We start from the raw sequence: 21085 nt of genomic DNA, 5'->3' as shown, positions 1-21085 counted from the left end.
TAAAAAATCTAATTAAAAGAGGTTGGCTCAGCAAATTTGTTGAAGACATGAGAATAGGTAAGAACATGGTTAATTTTTAGAGAAAAGACAGAAAAGAATAATAGAGAAAAAGATTTAATGACTGACAACAATGTAATAACCTAGTAACATTGATGATAGGCTTAACTAGTAAGGCAACTAGAGGAATGAAATTGACAATTGACCTACTGCCATAGTCATCAATGTTATAACTAGCAGGATCTTAATCACAACAAAAAAAAGTTTGATCAAAGAATAGTGATGGTAGTACGATCAATAGCAAAGAAACCAAAGTTTTTTTTTAAAAAATTAGCCGATCTCTTTCAGCTTAAAAAACTTAAAGGGCATACAGTGATTGGTGATTTTTACAAGTGCACAGATTGTTCAAAAAATAATAGTGACCTAAGTTAAGATACCATCCCATAGGGATTAGTTAAAAAGCCTAGACTAAGTGCCTATTATCTTTGTAGTCCATCTAAAGTTAATTCAGTCAATGAGAGCATACAATATTAAGCTAGTATCAACAAGAATAAAAAGCCATAAACAAGAAATACTAATAGTCGAATCCATATCTAACACATGTAAGGAAAGCATATGTGAAAAACTTAATAAAATAGTAGCTAAAGTGCTTTGAATTGAATCTAACATAAAAGCAAAGTAAATCTAAGCTGAGAAATATGGATTAAAAAGCTAAAATGATAACCAAACAGCAATTAAAAGGTTGAAGCAAGAAATTGAATATGTAAATGAAAACAACTACCTTTAACCGAATGTAACTACTAACTTCCAAGTGAAATGTGATCTTTAAACTACCTAACATTTATCCAAACAACTTCTTAAATGTGAAAACAGTAAGGAGGCTCAATGATTAATATGGTATAACCCTTTAATAGTCAATGCTAGCATGTAGCACACGAGTTAGTATGGCCTGACATATCAGCCCAATGGTGCTGTATTGGCTCATAATTGTTATAAGTTAACTCTTAACCTTTGGTGTATTTATGTTATTTTTTATATTATAATGAAATTATATTTACTTTTTATATATTATTGATAATTTATAAAATAACATTATATTAAATAAATTTATTTATTAAATATTTAAATTATTGATAAATAAATTATATTTAATTAGTGATTTGTAAAAATAAAATGATAAAAATAAATTAAGATTTCATGTTAAATATAAATTCAATTAACAAAGTAAATTATAATAAGATGGAAGGTATAAAGTAAATGCAAAAGATAAAAAATATTATATAAGTAAATTATTAAATTATGAGAATAAAAAATAGAATAATAATATTGTGTTTTTATAATATGTCGTGGTTTCTTTTTTTTTTTGAAATATTAGGATTATAATTTCAATATTTCTATTTTGTGAATTTTATTGTCCATCTTCGTAGATGTATGCATTTTGTTGAACCACGTAAATTATGTCATTTTACTTTTATTTATCTCTTACATGTTATTTTTAATAATAATAGATGAATTTAAAAAAGAATTAAAATTTTAAAAAACTATTAATGTATTGTATTTAGCCTATATTGACACAAAAAATAGTGTCATACTTGGCACAACATGACCTATGAAAATTATAAGTCAGGTGTTTACATGGTTTAAATACCCTTAGTTTTCGTAGGCCATATCAGCATGATAAGTTAAAAAGTAATATTAGACCAACATAACCCATTAACATATAAGTTGATATTTAAATAAATTGTTTCAATTTAGTATGACCCATTTGACACATCTCTAGGTCCTTGTTTGGAATTTCAGCCCTTCGCCCAAGCTAATTATAGAGACAGAAAAAAAATAATAAAATGAAAAATCAATTCAAAATCATAATACCTAATTCGATTCATATCAATTTTTTCTTATTCGATTAAATTTAAATATTAAATGTATATATTAAGTTCGAATTAAATTTTAGATTAAAAAGTAAAAAATTAAAAAAGTTAAATTATATATTTTTAATAACTTTTTTATGTATTTCAAATTTTTATAAAATAAAAATAATCATTTTATACCTAAATTTATTTAAATATATTAAAATTTATATAAAAATAATATAAAAATTAAATTTTAAATTTTAAAAATTGATAAATATAAAATTAATAAAATTCAATTAAGATCAATTAATTTAAATTTTAATCAAATTTTAAAAATTTATAATATTATACATTATTAAGAAAATCAATTTAAATCTTTGATATCGTTACTCACAAAGTTAAAGGCAATCTTAGAAAAAAAAAAAAAAAGCATTAAGATTTCTCTTCTACTTACTACAAAGACTTTTCTCTTTCAATCTCTCTACCTTTGCAATTAATGAATGCATTTATCTCTTATATGTATTATCACGCAAAGGTAAAAAGAAAAATATCTTCAAGAGAAAATTGAGGGAGATTGTCTTGTGCCATCTGATAAATCATTTCTGAAATGGTTTGAGTGGGAGAAATCATGAGTTGTATAGGTTTTGGTTTGTGTGAGGTGTAGGGTTTTGAGGTGTAGAATTTGAGCTTAGTTTTGATTTTGAAAGTTGAAAAAGTGATTGTTCTGTAACTCTTTTTGATTTTGGATCAACTGATTATTTTTCTTAAAATCTGTGAATCTATTTTTTAGTTGTGCAAAAAGAGGTTGTTCTAGTTGGTCTGAGATAGGAGTGAAGTATTATTTTGATTATGAAGATGTTGGTAAGAAGTCTTCAATGCCCAACCATCACAAAAGCTGTATCTTAATTTGCAATAATATTTTACGGCCAAGAAACTCACAGATTGAAAAAGATCAGAGAACAATTTTTTAAGTTAAAATGCTGTTCTCTCCATCCAAAAGATCTTGATAAACACTATTAATAGTTCTCCAAGTATTTTTACATACTTAGTGGATTTGATAATATCAACTTGAAACAAGTTTTTCTCAATTCTGTTCCAAAAGAAGTTACACAGCAGACAAGTGTCACGCTAAGTGCTCCAAGAGGGAGTAGGCAGGGTACTCCAATCCCACATCAAACATGAAAGAGGGGTCACTGGGCCGAATGAGTGCATGCCCAAATCTTGGAGCCGCACGGGCCTAGAGGTGAGTCTCGGCCCATGACGAGTGGTATCAGAGCAGGTGCTGGACCATTTGACCCACGCCAAGTGCCTCAAGGGAGGTAGGCAAGGTGTCCAGCCTCTATGATGAAGGCATCACGAGATTGGATCAGGAAGAATGTCACGCCAAGCACTCTAAGAGGGAGTAAGTAGAGTACTCCAATCCCATATCAAACATGAAAAGGGGGACATTAGGATATAAAATGGTTCACACCATATTTTCTTTGTGAAACACCTTTTGTATAACAAAACCGTGAAGTCAGATGGGCCAAAGCGGACAACACCTTACAAGGGTGTGAATCATGATAGATAGATTGATTTGGGATGTCGGATGAGTGCATGTCCGAATCCTAAAATCACGTGGATCTAAAGGTTGAATCTCGGCTTGTGACACAAGAACACAGCTAAATCTCAGATCTCTTAATATTAGAACCATTAACCTTGGAGATATTTACAAGATAATTTTGAAAGCCCTTAACAAAATTTGCAAAGAACACGGATACATTAAAAACTTGGTAAACAACTCAAAAAAGAGTTAGAGAAACCATGCTCCTACTCTTCTTCTAGACTCCAATCAAATGTTCTTCCAAAGGACTCTGCAATCACAAGAAAAAGATTTCTCTCTCAAGTGTCTGCTTCTGTTTCTCGCAAGAGCATGAAATTTGCAAACAACAAAGGTACTTTCTTTCATTCTGGTTTTTGTTTCTGTTAACTGCTAGGTGATAACCTCAAACACCTATCGTTTACTAAATTTTCAGGATTGTTTCTAAAAAATTAGCCGTGCTCATGCAATAAAGCTTCAAGCTTGTTAGAAGCTTGTGAGGTCCTTGTTCCTCTGTTTTGAAAACTTGAGGTAGAACACAGCGAAGAAAGAGGAAAAGAAAAAGAGTTTTTCTTTTTGAGAATTTCTAAGAGTGGAAGTTTCAACTTTCAGCTCTGTTTATCTCTACATTATTATTTTTTAAAATTTTCTTTTTTGCTTAAATAAAACAATGAATTTGCAATTTCTATTCTGTTGTTTATGTTTACTTTGATCTCTATTATTTTCTTTTTTGTGTATTCTCTTGATTTTGTTTTTGACAAAATCATTCTTTTGTTCGTCTTTTTCTGCCTTTTCCGTTTTTGCTTTATCTCCATCTTTTGATTTTTCCCTAACTCACCACTCGAACTTTGAACTACTTCCTTCCCTTTCTTTTCTCTCTAAAACAATTGTATGCTATGTTTGGTCTGAGAAAACTAAAATCAGTTTCTTTGTTTTTCCCCCTAGTTTTCAACTTTTTCTTTTATGGTTTGCTCCTGATTGACATTCTTTATTTCGAGTTGGCCCCTTTTTGTAAAATTTCCAATAATCTAATATTTGGTTGCTAAATTTGTAATATCTTTTCCTTCATTTACGTTTTCTCAGCTATCCCTTACTCTTTGTTTTGATCTCTCTTTTTGAGTTCTCTTTGTGTGCGGAGAAGCCGAGAAGGTAAAACTTCAAGCATGATCTTCATATTTCAATACTTTTGATTTTGTTTTCTCCGCAATCTCTCACTCCAACGATACTCATCGTAATTTCCAAGCGTGCATGTGACATGGAGATAGGAAAAAAAACGACTTTGTTTCTTACAGGCCTCTGTGAGTGAGAAGTTTTGCTTGTTGTTAGCTAAGTAAGGTCTTGTTGGATTTACTTTGTTTCTTCTTCTTCTTCTTCGTTGTTTTCATTGTGATTGAAGATACTACTAGGGAAAAAATTCTATGGTTTCCTTTAATTGTTTCAAAAACAAGACAAGTTTTTTGTTTTGTGGTTTATCTTGGTTTTAATTCTCCTTGTTTTGCTGATTTTCGGTCTTTACCGCCTTTCCTTTTTCTATAAGTAGTTTGTGCATTAATTTACATAGGGTCTCACTGTCTGAATTGTATAAATGTGTTTCTTATCAATGACAAAATATTAGGACAGACTTTAAGCATATTCTATTCTGATGTCACATGGAAGATTTTTTATATGCATTTTTTTTCAATTTTATTGATTTTTCTACATGCAGCCATTTCTGGAACTATGGAATAAACAAATCAATTAACTAATACCTTCTTGTTTTCATCAACTGGATTTGTTATCGATCTACGGAACCCTCAATGGATTATATTTGACCAAGTTTTAAAATTTCCCAGTTTTATACATTGAGGTGTAAAGTGGCCTGTGGTCTGATGTGTGGGAATCTTTGGCGTGATAGTCTTTGGCTTGGTTTGACCATTCCAGCAACTACATATAATTTCACGTGAGATCTGTTCTGGCTCAAGGAGGAACTTTGTCTTTTTGAGTTTTAACGTCATTGGATGTCTTCTTTCTGGAGCTGAGGAAATGGGGTGTTGTGTCTCCACTAGTAGTCGGAGTACTTGCAGTACCGGGAGCCATGAGGTGGGGGCTTCTCCTACGTGTTTTGAAATTGGATTTTGGGGGCAGAAGAGAACTAAGAGAACATTCTCAGATCATGTTATTGCACTGCAGCATTTATCCTTAGTACCTAACAGGATTTTCACAAATGGAAAGAGCAGAACTTCTTGCATATTCACTCAGCAGGGTCGCAAGGGAATAAACCAGGATGCCATGATTGTATGGGAAGTAAGTTTTAGATGTTACTTTGATTTTAACATAATTTGATTCTTAGACTCGTTTATATTTTGAGGTTAACTAATCAAATGACATTGATAAAAATTAAAATTCCTGTAGGATTTCATGTCAGAAGATGTGACCTTTTGTGGTGTATTTGATGGCCATGGTCCACATGGTCATCACGTTTCTCGCAAAGTGAGAGATGCCCTGCCCCTAAAGTTGCTGTCCTCCATGCACTCATATCAGTCAAGGCAAAATGGGTCAGGCCGAACATGTTTCAAGTGGAATTCAAAGAAATCAGATGGTAGCAATTCTGAGAAGGATGGCTCTGCTGACGACAGGTTAAATTCTTTATGGAGGGAAGCATTCATGAAGTCATACAAGGCCATGGATAAAGAGTTGATGTCCCATCCTAATTTGGACTGCTTCTGTAGTGGTAGCACTGCTGTCACAATAGTGAAGCAGGTATGACAGAAGCACTTCTTGCTGCTCTTCATCTTAAAATTATTTAGCTTTTGTCTAATTCTTGTGGCTTGATTTTACTATTTTAGGGCTCCAATCTTTTCATGGGATATATTGGGGATTCTCGAGCAATTATGGGATCTAAGGTCGGTAATGATTCGATGGTGGCAACACAATTGACAGTTGATCTGAAACCCAATTTACCAAGTAAACCTGGAACCGATTTTTGGTTTTCCTTGTGGGTATACATAAACGGATGTAATATACTAATTACTAAAATTTAAATGCTCCAGGGGAAGCTGAGAGGATTAAAAGGTGCAAAGGCAGGGTCTTTGCATCGCAAGATGAACCTGAAGTACCTAGAGTGTGGTTGCCATTTGATGATGCCCCTGGGCTAGCAATGGCTCGAGCTTTTGGGGATTTTTGTTTGAAGGAATTTGGTGTTATCTCTGTACCTGAATTTTCCCATTGGCTCCTAACAGAAAGAGATCAATTTATTGTTCTCGCCTCAGATGGGGTAATTTTTTCACCTTTGATATTTCTTTTATTCTTTATATGTGAATTTTGTTTCCACATTTCGTTGGTTTATTCAAGGTTGACCAGAACATTTTCTAGTGTATGTTAAATACTACTAAGTAAAAGAAAGAGAAAGCTTCAATGCAGGAAAAAGTTGCAAACTGCAAATAGAACTAAAGAGTAGACTACCTAAAGAATCAAAATTCAAACACAGAGAATAACCAATTTAGACAAAAATGAGTACACACATTAGCACCGCGGGAAAGAACTATGATGAATCAACCAAAATAAGCAAATCACTATCTATTTGAGTTACTTGGTCTACGGGTCATAGCAATTGTTGAATTAGGCCTCTTGTTTTCCAAGGAGAAAGAATATGCCTGTTGGGTTTCTTTTTCTTGTAGTTTCTAGTTGATGTGTCCAGATAGGATACTGAGTGTTGGCTATTGCTGAAGGGCTTTTTTAACAGCAGACTATCCTTTATCTTAGACATTCGATTCAAATTAAGTCTGAAGAAGGGCCATGACATATACTGCATGTCCTTGAAGAGATCTAAAAAAGAGGAAACAATTGGAATAATAAGAACTTTGTCATGAATCCTTTTTATCTTGAAACTTTCAATGGAGTAAAAGTGGAGGAAGTTGAATAGAAATGGAAAGGTGCAGTCAACGGTGAAAGTTACGTGTGGTCCTTGCATGGGCTTCTAGTAGTTTTAGAACTCTCCCTTGCAAATCCATGGCACTTAGTACTTGGTTTATGAGGAGTGCTCCTGCACTTAGAGCACACCAAGATAGTGACATCCACACTAAGATTGAGAGTTGAACAGTGGTTGATAATGGCCCTTATCACAGGTTAATATTTTCTTTTTTAGTTTCCAATTCTCTATGTTCTTATTCCGAACATGTCAATATGTTCTGGAAGAAGTTCTACTTGTTTTCCTTTACTGTCCGTTTTTCTATATAATGATATGCGATATCACAGTTCAGTAAACACGTAAATAAATTACTTTTGATATGGCAGAAAAGGATTATCTTAAAAGAGATTCTTATTGGATAAGGGAACTAAAGGTCAAGTGCCAAATGGCAACAAATTGGAAAATTGAGGTATTTGACAAATAAAAAGAAAAAAAATCATGTACTATTAAAGATAAAGATTTAAGAGCCTTTCTTTGAGGCTTTTAATCCTTCAAGAAATGCTGGCTTGCCATGATATGACAAAAAAACATGATAATTTGATTTTCTCCTTAATATTTAAATTGTAATTACAGGTTTGGGATGTATTGAGCAATGAAGAGGTGGTTCAGATTGTATCCTCAGCTCCTACCCGGTCATCAGCTGCCAGGATTTTGGTCGACTCAGCTACACGTGAATGGAAATTAAAGTACCCTACTTCAAAGATGGATGATTGTGCAGTTGTTTGCTTATTTTTGGATGGGAAAATGGATTCAGAATCTGATTATGAGGAATACTGCTTTTCTTCTGCAACGCTTCAGAGTAATCATCCTGGTAATGCAGTTGAATCTGATGAAGGCCAGAAGTCGGAGCCATCATTGCACAGGAATTTTACCATTAGACCATCAGAAGAAAGTGATAGTTACGGAAGACTACCACCAGAGTTCGAAGGAAATGTGGATACAGTTGCAGGTGAAGAACAAAACTGGTCAGGTTTGGAACGTGTCACACGAGTGAACTCACTCGTGCAGCTACCGAGATTTTCTGAGGAAAGGCCAAACCCATAAATTTTGTATTATCAAGAAGCGAAACTGGATTAGTTTTGTTGGTAATATTCTGGCTTTGGAGCCTACACTAGATCCAAGGAAAGGAAAGTCCTTGTGAACGGTGGTTGTGTTCATGTTGTGCAAGTAAATCATTGCCACAGCAATTTGTTCTATTGTATTGCACAGAAGATTTTAGGGGAAAGAAGCTTTGTTAAAGTTATTGCACTCGATCAGTACACTTCTGCTAAATATGATTCCAATCCCCTTAAATTATCCGAACTCTGGTTGCACTCAATCAGTATGCACAATCAACCCAAGTCAAGCAATGCTAGAACCCTTAGTCAAAGCCAGATAGAAAACTATAGAGTGCAAACTTGATGCAGCATGTCGGCATGGTATACCAAAGCGGGTTGTGTTGAGTTGAGTCCTTTTCACTGAATTATCGGTAAAATCATGAAAGTGCAAGTTAAATCAGCAGTACCTGGGTATATCAAAAGGGAATGTTCATTTCTCCAAGATTTTTACACATTGAATATATTCATATGTGCAGAATGGATTAAAACTCTCTGGTTCATGTATAAATCTTTTATTGCCTCCGTTTTAGGTTGTGGCAATTAACTTTTTGTAAGTCACCATAACACATAGACACTCCAGTTGGGTAACGCCAAATGCAGGCAGCAAAAACAACTTGAAGTTGTCAGTAATGATCTCGGAGAAAGAGAGCAGGTATCTACAATGCTAAAGAGCATATTCACTTCAATAGCCGGTATTGTCGTTGGTGATAGAAATGAAAATAATCAAAATATAGCATTGATCCGTATAAACAAAATTTTGCTTATAAACGGCTTTTCACTGGCAAAAGCGCTAACCAAGCTCCAATTCTTCAGCTTTTGTCAGCTACTGAAGGAACAGATGCTTTGAGTTATAGGAAAAGGCTTATAGATACTAATGTGCACCGGCAAGTGGCAATTGCCTTTAAGAGAAAAATCTCATAACTCACCGCAAAATCTCACCCAACCCCCCGGCAACCCTAGGCCACCTAACCTTCGTATGCATGCTACACAATTACACGCTTGCATCTGTTTTTTTTTTTTTGCAACGTCTCCTTCAATGGTCTTTTCATAATGGAGTCCTCTTTTAACTCACCGCCAAATGATCAACCAACTCGCTTAAACCTCACCTATAAGAAGCGTTATTCTCTTCCTTCTTTCCACCATCCCAGAACCACTCCTATCTCTTCACTCTCAACTCTAAATAGTTCTCTGGTAATGGCTTACAAATTTAGTTCCTTGCTTCTTTGTCACATTTCCATCGTCAACATTCTGCTTGCTATTGCTGGGCAAGCAACTGCAACACGTGATATCCCTAGCAACCCAAAGAATGATGATCAAATGAAACAGCCTGAGTGGCTGATTGAACATGATCGCAGCGTGCTCATTCCAGGCATTGGACGAGTGATGCTGCCACCAGTCTTGAAACCTCACAATCCATACACTGGCGGCAACATTGGCAGCACAATTGGTGGAACTGGCTATATCCCAGGTGGAGATGACACATTTGTTCCAAACCCTGGTTTTGAGGTGCCAATTCCTGGCCATGGTGCTGGCACTGCAGGAACATACCCATATCCTTAAGCATGCTTGGCTATGAAACTTTCAATCAATTAGAGAATAAAGGAAATTAGTTATCTAAATGGAGTTTTTAGCGGTTCCCTTGTATTCAGTCCAGTCCATCATATTCATGTAATTAACGTGATATGATTTCAGGTTTGTCATTTTAGTGAAGTCTAGGATTTTTAATCTTTGCATGTTCAGGATAAAACAAGCATGCTAGATTCAAGTGTTTTAGTTTGTCATTTCCATTGAGTCCAGAGTCCACTCTTTGCATTTTCCACTCGGAAACTATTTGTTGCATGTAATAATGTATTTCAATTTCCAAATTACTTGTGGTCTATGCCTATTACTGCTTTTCTATTTGATCATTTTAGATCCTACTGATGCTCCTAGTTTTCAGGCTTAAAATTAAATTGACTTGATAGTTTGAAATGTGAAGGATTGGATTATAAACTTGGCCATGAGAACTATCATTGGCCAGCATCACTGTACTGAAATGTGTGTTGAGTTTGAAGGGAAGAGAACTTAACATTCTCTTCCATGGGATAGGATAAAAGGTGGTATTAAAAAAACCATAGCCCTAGAACATTCTTTTCTATGGCAATAATTGAAATGCTGATCAATTTTAGATCGGAATGCTTTCACATTTAAGAGGAGGGACCAATGTTTGTAAGGGAAAATGAAGTGAAGTCATTTCCAAAGAGACAGCTGAAGAGAATGGAAAGTCGCTAATCACTGACTAAACGAAGAAACAATTAGAACTTCTTTAAGCCTTTTAGGCAGAAAATTGATATACCAGTGCAGCCGAAAGAGGAAAAAAAGGAACATCGTGAACGACAAAAAAGAGAATTACATACATAGTCCCACAGAAAGCAGATTAGTCATTTGGTTCCTATGAACTTGTTGATTCTTATTAAAGCAAATCCTCAAACTTTCACATCAAATAAATTATTGAAAGGAGGTCAGAGTTTAATTTATTTTATTCATATAATCATGTTTAAGGTTCAAATCTTAATACTTAAAATTTTTTTTTTCTAATCTAGGACCTTGTTTATAAAAAAATAGTAAACTGTTGAAAGAAGTGCTTACTGCATCATTAAAGCAAACAACTACTACATGTAGAAATCTTCTACAAGGACCAAATTTAAAAGCTTTGTATAAGTAAAATAAATGTGCATTTGATCAGACAACCGCCATGGATTCATCAGCAACATCAATCTATAATTCGATTAATAAAATATTTTAACACTTTTTGAACGTAAAATATATACCATGATTAAATGAACATTTGAAACAAGAGTATCCAACCTATACCCAGGACAACTCACTGTAAAATCACATTCATCATTCCCCTGAGACAGATATTATTGACATGTTTCCCCCGAGTCAGTAAATGTGAAAAAAAAAATGGATGTAATTATTTAAAGATAAAGAACAAGCAGCTAATAAACACAACCTTATAATAATATCGTTCCCAAATTGTCATTACTCGTGTAATTTTCAGACAAGAATTGTTGAAAAAACTTTTCATTGTTCTATTCCAAATCAAACATATTTCAAGAAAGATAAGACAATAATTCCGATTGGTTCAGAATAATTAAAGAACATAATCTCTGGAACAAAACATTGTTTGAAAATGTCTCAGCTTTGGAACTTAATCTGACATGTAAAGAATTATCCAGAAGAAAAGGAGAAGAGTAAAAGAGTTGCAGTTAATTAAATGGGCATGGAAAGATTATGAAAAATCAATAAAAGCAAATACCCTACGCATTTGAATTTTGAAATGGCCAAATGGGTATTCAATAAAGGAAAGAAATGAATGACCTAATTGGAAGAAAGTGGAAGAAAAACCAGAAGAAATGAAGCATCTAGAGGAGAATGAAAGTAAGGAAAAAGAAGAAGACGAAGATGAAAAGGTAGTCCAAAACATTACGAACAACTTGGTTGACCCATGATTTCCTTTTTGCTGCTTCTTTTTCGACTCATTTAATGGTTCGAATTGGGCCATTGTATCAATAGATTTAGGGATTTCACTGGAACAAGGTTTGGGGATGTGGGATTTGGCCTTCGATTTTTATTATGATTTTTTTTTTTTTTTGGTAATCGTATTAATGTTTTTACCGTTAGTACTTTCCAGAACCAGTTTCTCCCGCGCGTTTTGCAATCTGTAAAGGCACGTGCATTGCACGTGAAGCTTTAAGACTCATAAAGTTTTTGGACTTTCATTTTATCTCCATTTTTGCTAATTCTATATTCGCCCTCTCAGTGCTGATACAGGCCAAAACTTTTATCATTGGCATATTTTTTTTTCTTGGATTAATTGGCATGGGTAGTTAATTAGATTGCTAACCATTTGTTTATGATTCTCATTTGCTACATTACAAAGATAGATTTGATAATTCATGCATTTACGTCAAATTTATTTTTATCTAATATATATAATATAAAAATTATTACATCATAATTTATGTTAATATACTAAATATGAAATTTTTTTTTAAATTTTTGTTAGATTTATATAAGATTCTTGTTAAAATTTTAATTATATCGCTTTTAAATTATTTTTTTTTATAATTTTCTTATCATATTATCAAATTATGTTTAAAATTATCCTAGAAAAAAGCGGATAATAAGCATACAATTGGGGCTTTATATTTATATTTATATATAAAAGTGTAAATTTAAATATTAATAGTTATCAACCTAAATATCCCAATAAATTTTTAAATTAACAAATTTACCCTTAAATATATAACTTATATTAATTTATTTAAATTTAATTTAAATTGACTAGAATTAAAAATAGAGTTTATGAAAAATTAAACTATTTAAAATTTTAAAATTTTAATTCTAAAAGTGATTGACTAAAATATTTTTAGTAAATTTTTTTATAAATGTAATTTAAATAAATTTTTTAATTGTTAGACTCTTTTTTATAATTAAACTATAAAAGTGCTAAAAGTGATTGATTAAGCCCTTAATAAAATTCTAATTCCAAAAATACTAATAGTGATCAATTAAAATACCATTAGTAATTTTTATAAAATTTAATTTAAATGATTTAATTTTTATTATTAAATTCTTTTTTATTGGTGGAATAATTTTTCACGTTAAATGAAAATACAAATAAAAAAATTATATGAAATTTGTTTCTTTAATTATTATAAAAACAATTGCATATGCAGTTTATATTAATAAATAAATTTATTAAAAATAATCATAATTAAGTCAATTAAGCATATTTGTTTTTTTTTTAATTTATTGCCTTTCAATTTTTTGTTTTAATATATTAACTATATATGTATGATAATGATTTATTATTTATATGTTTTATGAGTTGATCATTTAATTATCAATAAAATAATAAAACTGTTTTAGTTTCTTGAAATAATTTTTTAATATATCATTTTTACATTTTAGTGTAACCTTTATAATTAATTTCTCTTTAGTATTTTTTTCCTTTGAAATTTTAGAATTGTACTAAAGAGATAATGATTATATGAAAAGTCTAAAGTGTTCAATGAATCACATAGTTTTAATTATTGGTGAAAAAGGGTACAATTGATTTGCATTAGATTAATTATAAAGAGAAATTAAAGGAAAAAGATTATAAATTTAACTCAACAATTGGTGCATGTTTCTTTTTATTTAAAAAGATGGATTTAAACCGTCTTAGATCAAAATAAAAAAAGTATATGCTTAATTATTTATACTTGTAATTCTATTTTAGAAATACTTTTAAAATTAATTAATTAATTCAACCACAAATACAATAAAAATAAGACATTGAAGATGAAAGAAAAAACGTTTAAATAAAGAACTTTTAAATTATTACTAAAGATGACTAAAAAATATTAGATTTGAGTAGGTTACTATTTCAATTTGGATTTTGATTATGTTCAATCATTTTAGGTTTTAAATAACTAATAAGTTATTGATTTTTAAAATAAATTAAAATTGAGTTAATTTAGTTCATTTTTATAATTATGTGTATTATATTATTTTTAATTAAATTAAAATTTAAAATAAATAAAAATTTTATTTATACTCAATTTGAGTTTTAAATTGTTTCAAGTTTGAGTTGATTAATTTATATTATTTTAGCTACACTTTTATGACATCAATAATAAATTTCAAAATAAAATGAGAACACAGCATAATAAAAATTTAAGTGCAAAAATGATAGAGAAACTAATAATAATTTTAGAAGAAAATCTTTATGTCTAAGTTCTACAGAGATTAAATGATAAATCTTTTTTTGAGGATTTTGAAATTTATATTGTACAAATATTAATATAAATCAACGAGTTTATAATCATTCATTTATTGGTCAAGTTGCTATTATATGGGTTCAGGAAAATAATTCAAACATTTTCATTTGAAAGAGATCTTATAGTTCATACTTATTCAAGAAGAAAACATAGAGATAAATATTATTTGAATTGTTATGATCCATATATTCTTTACTTTATTTAAATGGAAAAGTTAATTGGCATCAAAATATCAAAAAAATCATTTTTAAATGATGGTAATAATAATAAAGAAATAATTGAATACATTCCATCTTTTTGTTTAGTAGGAGAAAATTTTTATGAAGATTGCAAATGCAATTATTGTGAATTTAATATTTTTTAAAATTGTGGTTTGTTTAATTTTTATAAATTTTATTTAATAATTTGTTCTCATTACTTTTATCACTTATATAAAATTTTTTTTACCCAAATTATATACTTAAAGATAGAAATATAAAGCAATATTTATTACTTCCATTTGAAATAGAATACTTCAAATTTTTAATCTTTTATAGGCAATTGTATTTTGCTAACAAGTATGAAAACGTATAAACTAAAAATTCAATCAAATCTTTAATAAAGTTTATCTTAATATGTATTATTTTATAATGAACTAAAAATTTTTGAAATGTTGACTTAATGTATGTTGTCTAAATTTATTTAATTTAGTTTTAAAACTTGCATTAGTATAAAAAGTTATTATTTAAACTTATTATTACTTGTTAAACTATTGATAGTAAATTAAAAGCATTTATTCATGTTTTTCAAATCATTTAAACTTGAATTTTTTCTTCTTTCTTTCTCTATCTTACAAATTACATCATTTAACATACATTACAATTATTTTCTTTTTCAATATGCATAACTGAATGATAACATAATAGTAAATAATTACTAACTTAATAATTAATCATTGAAAACTTAAATATAATCAGTATAACTTAATAGTAATTATCGATAACTTAATAGTAAATAAAAGATAATCTAGTAGTCAATAATTGATAATTTTTTAGTAAATCAATAATAATATAACCATAAATACTTAATACTTTAATGGTAAAGCAATTATAATATAATTATAAATGCATAATAGCATAGTATTAAATCAATGATAACTTAACAAAAAATAAGTAATAACTTAGTAGTTAATTATTGATAGCTTAGTAATAAATTAATGATAACTTAATAGTAAAATAGTGATAATTTAATAATAAATTAATTTCAATTTAATAGTAATTAATTGATAATAGTAAATGATAAATAACTTAATAATAAATCAATTATAAATTAATAGCAAATAATTGATAATTTGGTAGTCATTCATTGAAAATTTAAAAGTAAATCAATATAATTTAATAGTAAATCATTGATAACATAATAATTAATCAATAATAACTTAATAATAAATCATGCATAATTTAATATTAAACAATAAATCATTGAAAAATTAATAGCAAATCAGTTATAACTTTGCAAAAAATCATTAATAACTTAGTGGTAATAATAGAAACGAAGTCAAGACTTTTATTTTAGAAATTAAGATAAACCTACCATAAACATATTCAATTAAAAATTAGTGAAAAATTATAAACTTGAATAAAATAATAATATTATTATATAAAAAAAATTATCTCATATATTATTAGTGGACATTTAAATTTTATGTGTCATATTGTAAATACATAACAATATATTAGTAAATCAATGATAGGTTAATAAAAAAAATTGATAACTTAGTAGTTAATAATTAATAATTTAATAAAATCAATGATAACTTAATAGTAAATTAGTGAGAAATTAATATTAAATCAATTTTAATTTAATAGTAATTAATTGATAAATTTAGTATAAATGATAATAACTTAATAGTAAATCAATGATAATTTAGTTATGAATCATTGGAAACATAAAAATAAATCAATATAATTTAATAGTAGTTAATCATCAATAACTTAATAATTAATTAATGATAATTTAATAGTAAACTATGGATTATTTAATACGAATAAATGATAACTTGATAATGAATCATAATTAATTTTGTAATAAATCTGTGATATTTTACACTAAATAATTGAAACCTAAGTAGTAAATAATGATAACATTGTAATAAATGTACGATAACACAATAGTAAATCATTGATAAGTTATATGTAAATTATTGACAACTTAATAATAAATTATTAATAATTTAATTGTAAATAAGTGATATTTAGTAGCAAATTAATTAATAATTGATAATTTTATGATAAATCATTGATAAATTAATAATAATTAATTATAATTTTATAATAAATTATCAATAATTTAATAGTAATAATCAATAACTTAATATTAAATCAATCATAATTTAATAATAAATCAATACGAATTTAGTGGTCAAGCATTAAAAATTTAATAATATATTATTGATAATTTAGTAATAAATCGCTAATAATATAATAGTAAATAAATTACAACTTAATTGTTAATAATTGATAAACTTTTTTATATTTGAAGATGTTAGAAAATGAATATTGATTACTAGTAATAAAGAAAAAGGCAAAAAAAAAAAAAAAAGAAAGAAAAAGAGGACAATAGACAAAGATACAGAAACTAAATGTAGAATATTGTACAACAATTTCATTAATGATTTTGCAGGCCAGTTGAATACAAGAATAACTAATTTATACATTAAAAAAAATATAACACAATCTTAAAACTTATTTGGATGGGAAAGGGCGGAATCATGCTGGGTCTAGATTACTAAACTTGCCCTGATACTATTTAAGCTAAGCCTCATCCGTCGCCGCGTTTGCTCTCTATATATCTGAAAGACTAAGGTAGAAAAGTTAAAAAGTTATACGCTGTCGTATTTCGATGAAATTCCTCCTGTCGAGAACTTCGCATTCTGATTACTCTTGCACCATAAGTAATCCCACGGGAATCAATCTTCGGTTTTGACTCACCAAAATGATGTTATTGATCTCTCTTGACAACTATGACACTTGATTCGAATTAGTTTATTCCTGACAAATAACATTTGTAGAAATACATTAGAGCACTATTGATGTAGTGTTCCATGCTAGTCAGTAGGTCTTCTTCCACTCTGTTTAGGCAAAGGAGGTGGGAGGGGAGTGGGTGCCAAAAGATGAACTTCAGACCATAAATCAATTTTTCAATTGGTTTAAAAAAAGTGTGAAATGGAATCTAAAATTAGCTTCTGCATTTGGTGATACTATGTAAACATTCAATTATCAAACAAAAATTCAGTGGAGAGTGGTACAAGAATACTTATGAGTAGGAGTGTAGTTGTCTACTTGTCTTGTACCTTGGGAGGATTGCTTGATGAACTAGAGTCTGCTTCCACCGTTGCCTCAGATATTCGTGCTTCTGATTTCTCATTAGAATAACTTCAAGAAAAAAGATTAGCCAGTTTTAGAAAGGAATTCCTATTGAAACACTTGAAACAAATATAACAGTTATTGAAAGAAAGAGAAAAACCAGCAATTCTGTTGCACAATACTTCTGAAGACATTACCAAGGAAATGTATCACATTATATGACAAGCTAGTATATAATAGTAACATATTTGAAGATCTGTCAAAAGAGAGACCAACTAGAAAGAAAAATGTCTAACAATTATACAGGGATTAATGAGAAAAGGATAAACATTTAGAGGCCTCAATAGCATAAAATCCTGGTTCTGCAATTTTGTTGTCAAGAATGCAGGGGACAAGAGGACGGCTGAAAATGGAGAGAAAAGGTCATACTAACATCTAATAAAAGGTGATATACTTGTAGCAACTAAACAATATACTAAGAACATTCTGCAGAAACAGTCACATATTTCTTCATAGATTAGACAAGATGACACAGATACCTACGTTGACAATATTGTCACCCAGATAAGCTCCACACAGTCAACCCAAAGAAGCCTTTGTTCAACAGGAATCACACCATAGGTAATCAAGTGAGCAAATGGCCAAAGTTTCCAACCTGCCTATAATGTTTCGTGTGATGTGTCAACAATAAATCATGCTTAGCATGAGATATAAACAAAAAGGTGGCTAACTGCACGTTGATCAAAACTTAGTACAGAACAAACATGGCAGTCAATAATCAAGTTTCCAAATATTTACAATACAGAAACCTCTAGTAGAATTATTTAGAAGAATAATTCAGTTTGCTTTGCACCATGAATCTTCAATGTGCACCAGTGTTGGTGAACCACTTCAGCATATACATTTGTTTTTTGATTTTTCATTACCACCAAAAAGCTATGCACAGTTTCCCTATTCACTATGATAAGCAGTGGGAATCAATCACAACAGTTTGCAGCATAGGCATTGTTTGACAGGCGGGTGTGAGTTAAAGACTGTTTGAAACCAGTTAGTTATTTTTATTTTTAAATATACAATTTGCTGGGAAGATGGGTTTCTCTTTCCCTGGGCTGTTTTTTGTCTATGCTGATTATATGGTCCCTGCAGGTGAAGAAAATATAAAACCTTCGACACATCATGAACAAGAGGTAGGAAGCTTTGATGTTGATTAAATCTGAAATGTTTCCCAAAACCACCAAGAAATCTATAAGACTTGTAGCCACATTTTACATTGACAATGGTTAAAGGAAAAATAAGGCCTGAAAATAGAATTTCAGTCCAGCAAGAATCACGTGTAAACCACATCCTAGATTTACAATGCATACAACAATCAATGACACCCAAAATTTGCATAGAGAAAAACAGAAGAAAAACTTCTTACAGTCAGCATAGGCCAAAATGTTGACTTGAGTTCTCTATAGATATTAGCCAAGGATTCAAAACGCAAGAACCCCAAAACTACGTAATAGATGCTATTCCAGACTGCTGCCCAAACTGTTTGGTCAAAGATAACTTTCACAGGAAGCACCCACCACTCTTGCAAAGGAAATAGAGCCTGGAACTCAAAGTGACTGATTTCATTGCTCCATGGAAAAATGAGAAATCAAAGCAGTAAAATGTATACACTATGAATCACAGCTATTACCTCACAAAATTGGTAATAATAATGAGAAAGGGATCCATGGAGAGTAAATCCAACAAGGCCTGATCTAAACATGCGTGTCAGGTCAAAGTCAAAAAGAGGCTGTCCTTCATAACACTACACATAGGTTACACAATATGAGCTGAATGCAACTTATGGTTAAGTTTAATGCATTTATTGAGAGGGTGCGGGAAGGGGGAGAATTACTTGGGCAATCCAATCTCCTATTGAATAGACGATCCCACTTATTGCCATTTTGGCTAACACTGGGTTGGCTTTAAGAGCTTGTTCGTATGCAATCCAATTATGCTCTGGAGCATATCGGAGCACCTCAAAAAGTGTCCATCCCTGATAATCATTGAAAATAATCAAATAAATGCTGAGATGCAAAATACAATAACTAGCAGGACAACTAATCTCTAGACTCTAGCAGTTCAATTTTCACTGCATTTTATTATAAGGATTCTAGCTTCCATGCAGATAAACAATTTTGGTACTTGCTGAATTCTTATCTAGGGAAAAAGCTCAACCAGTCATGTCCATTCACACGGTTTTTGAAAGAAAAATTACATGCACCTAAAATTTATCAGTATACCTCCTTCAAGAAAACAAAAAATTAAGTTAGATAAATCATAAATTAAGACACCCCCCCCCCCCTTTTTTTTTTTTTTCGAAAAAGCTTCAGCGATCATGGTTAGTTTAGAAAGTTATAAACACCTCTTCAACTTTCAAAATTAAAATCATAAAAGGAAGAACAACAGAGGCTAACCAACTCTAGCAAAGAAAGAAGTGAAACTGTGGGAAACTGTTATCGAATTGTAAATACCCATCTCAAAACAAGAGCAAACCAAAAGAAAGAAGCTCTTTTGCAACGAATCTTTGATTCAATTATAATTAAAACTGGAATTGAAAATTCAAAAACAAAAAACGGAAACCTAAGAGATTAACTTACATGCCAGTAATCATGGTCAACAGTAAGCAACTTAGAGACAGCCAGCGTGCCAAATCCAAGAACAATAGAGGCATTAATTGCTCTACTACTCAACTTATCATCATCGTCATCACCTCCTCTCTTTGAAGAAGAAGAAAAAAAAGCCTCTAAAATTTTGGACCCATTTGGGAACAAAGGCTTCTTAGCTTCATCCAAATGGCTAGTCTCCGCGGGAGCCAATTCTTTATCCTCTGTGACTGATTCAATGACCCAATTTCTTCTGTTTTTGGTCCTGAGCTTTAATGGGTTTGGGTTGGCTTTGTAGGAGAGACAAATAGAGAGGAGAATTGGAGAGTCAGTTGGGAACTCGTGGGATTTAATGATGGGTTTGACAAGTGCTGAGGGCTTACGGCCGGCCACGCTGTTCAGAGTTGCCATGGATGGGGGATGTTTAGTGGAATACGAGAATTTTTTAGTTTAGTTTAAAAAAAGTTTGGTCTTATACTTGAAGCTTTTATTATTGGCTTGCCCTAGGATAACACGATGTAGTTCTCGAAAGTAAATTCCCATGATTACCTGGTCGGCAATTTTTCTTTTTTTATTTTATATATTTTTAGCTTGTTTTAATCAATTTTCTTTTGTTTCTTCGATTCCCCCTTTCATAACTCCCTCTAATGTATATACTCAAATTCGAATCCAGTCATCCCTCCCTAAATGAAAGCCGCAACATCATCCAACTTGTTGGTTCACACAATCGGATTCTGACCCGTTAAGCATTCAACCCTTTTCGCCACAATGATGTTATATTCCAATTGTAGGAATGATGAAATGATAAAAAGATTTGGAC

At 30.6% G+C, this 21085-nt stretch overlaps 3 protein-coding genes across 6 annotated transcripts; 2 read left to right on the top strand and 1 right to left on the bottom strand.

Moving 5' to 3' along the window:
* The first annotated feature begins 3586 nt into the window (after positions 1-3586).
* LOC111309275 (putative protein phosphatase 2C 52) lies at positions 3587-9098 on the top strand. Of its 3 annotated transcripts, none has more exons than XM_089750082.1 (6): positions 3587-3784; positions 5135-5712; positions 5821-6168; positions 6255-6372; positions 6459-6682; positions 7949-9098. In XM_089750082.1, the coding sequence occupies exons 2-6, from the start codon at positions 5452-5454 to the stop codon at positions 8417-8419; spliced, it is 1422 nt and encodes a 473-aa protein (XP_089606208.1). In that variant the 5' UTR covers positions 3587-3784; positions 5135-5451; the 3' UTR covers positions 8420-9098. The 3 variants fall into 3 exon arrangements, with proteins under 3 accessions (XP_089606208.1, XP_022764045.2, XP_089606210.1); XM_022908310.2 differs by having other exon boundaries at positions 3645-3784; positions 5262-5712; XM_089750084.1 differs by lacking the exon at positions 3587-3784 and adding an exon at positions 3870-4759 and having other exon boundaries at positions 5262-5712; positions 7949-8677.
* Positions 9099-9475: 377 nt separating this feature from the next.
* On the top strand, positions 9476-10384 carry LOC111309276 (putative cell wall protein). Its single transcript, XM_022908311.2, has one exon. The coding sequence runs from the start codon at positions 9523-9525 to the stop codon at positions 10030-10032; it is 510 nt and encodes a 169-aa protein (XP_022764046.2). The 5' UTR covers positions 9476-9522; the 3' UTR covers positions 10033-10384.
* A 6515-nt stretch (positions 10385-16899) lies between these two features.
* On the bottom strand, positions 16900-20829 carry LOC111309274 (uncharacterized). 2 transcript variants are annotated; one of them, XM_022908307.2, is made up of 7 exons: positions 20260-20829; positions 19515-19655; positions 19311-19424; positions 19047-19220; positions 18170-18285; positions 17614-17695; positions 16900-17311 (listed from the first exon to the last, which is right to left on the bottom strand). In XM_022908307.2, the coding sequence occupies exons 1-7, from the start codon at positions 20674-20676 to the stop codon at positions 17306-17308; spliced, it is 1050 nt and encodes a 349-aa protein (XP_022764042.2). In that variant the 5' UTR covers positions 20677-20829; the 3' UTR covers positions 16900-17305. The 2 variants fall into 2 exon arrangements, 1 of the variants encoding a protein (XP_022764042.2); XR_002692397.2 differs by lacking the exon at positions 18170-18285 and having other exon boundaries at positions 20260-20787.
* Between the last annotated feature and the right edge of the window lie 256 nt (positions 20830-21085).

This window comes from Durio zibethinus, chromosome 2 (assembly GCF_047325235.1).
Source record: "Durio zibethinus cultivar Kanyao isolate XHJ-2024 chromosome 2, ASM4732523v1, whole genome shotgun sequence".
NCBI classification, from domain to species: Eukaryota; Viridiplantae; Streptophyta; class Magnoliopsida; order Malvales; family Malvaceae; genus Durio; species Durio zibethinus.
The sequence above is the reverse complement of the archived record's forward strand: the minus strand, read 5'-3'. Positions and strand labels throughout refer to the sequence as shown.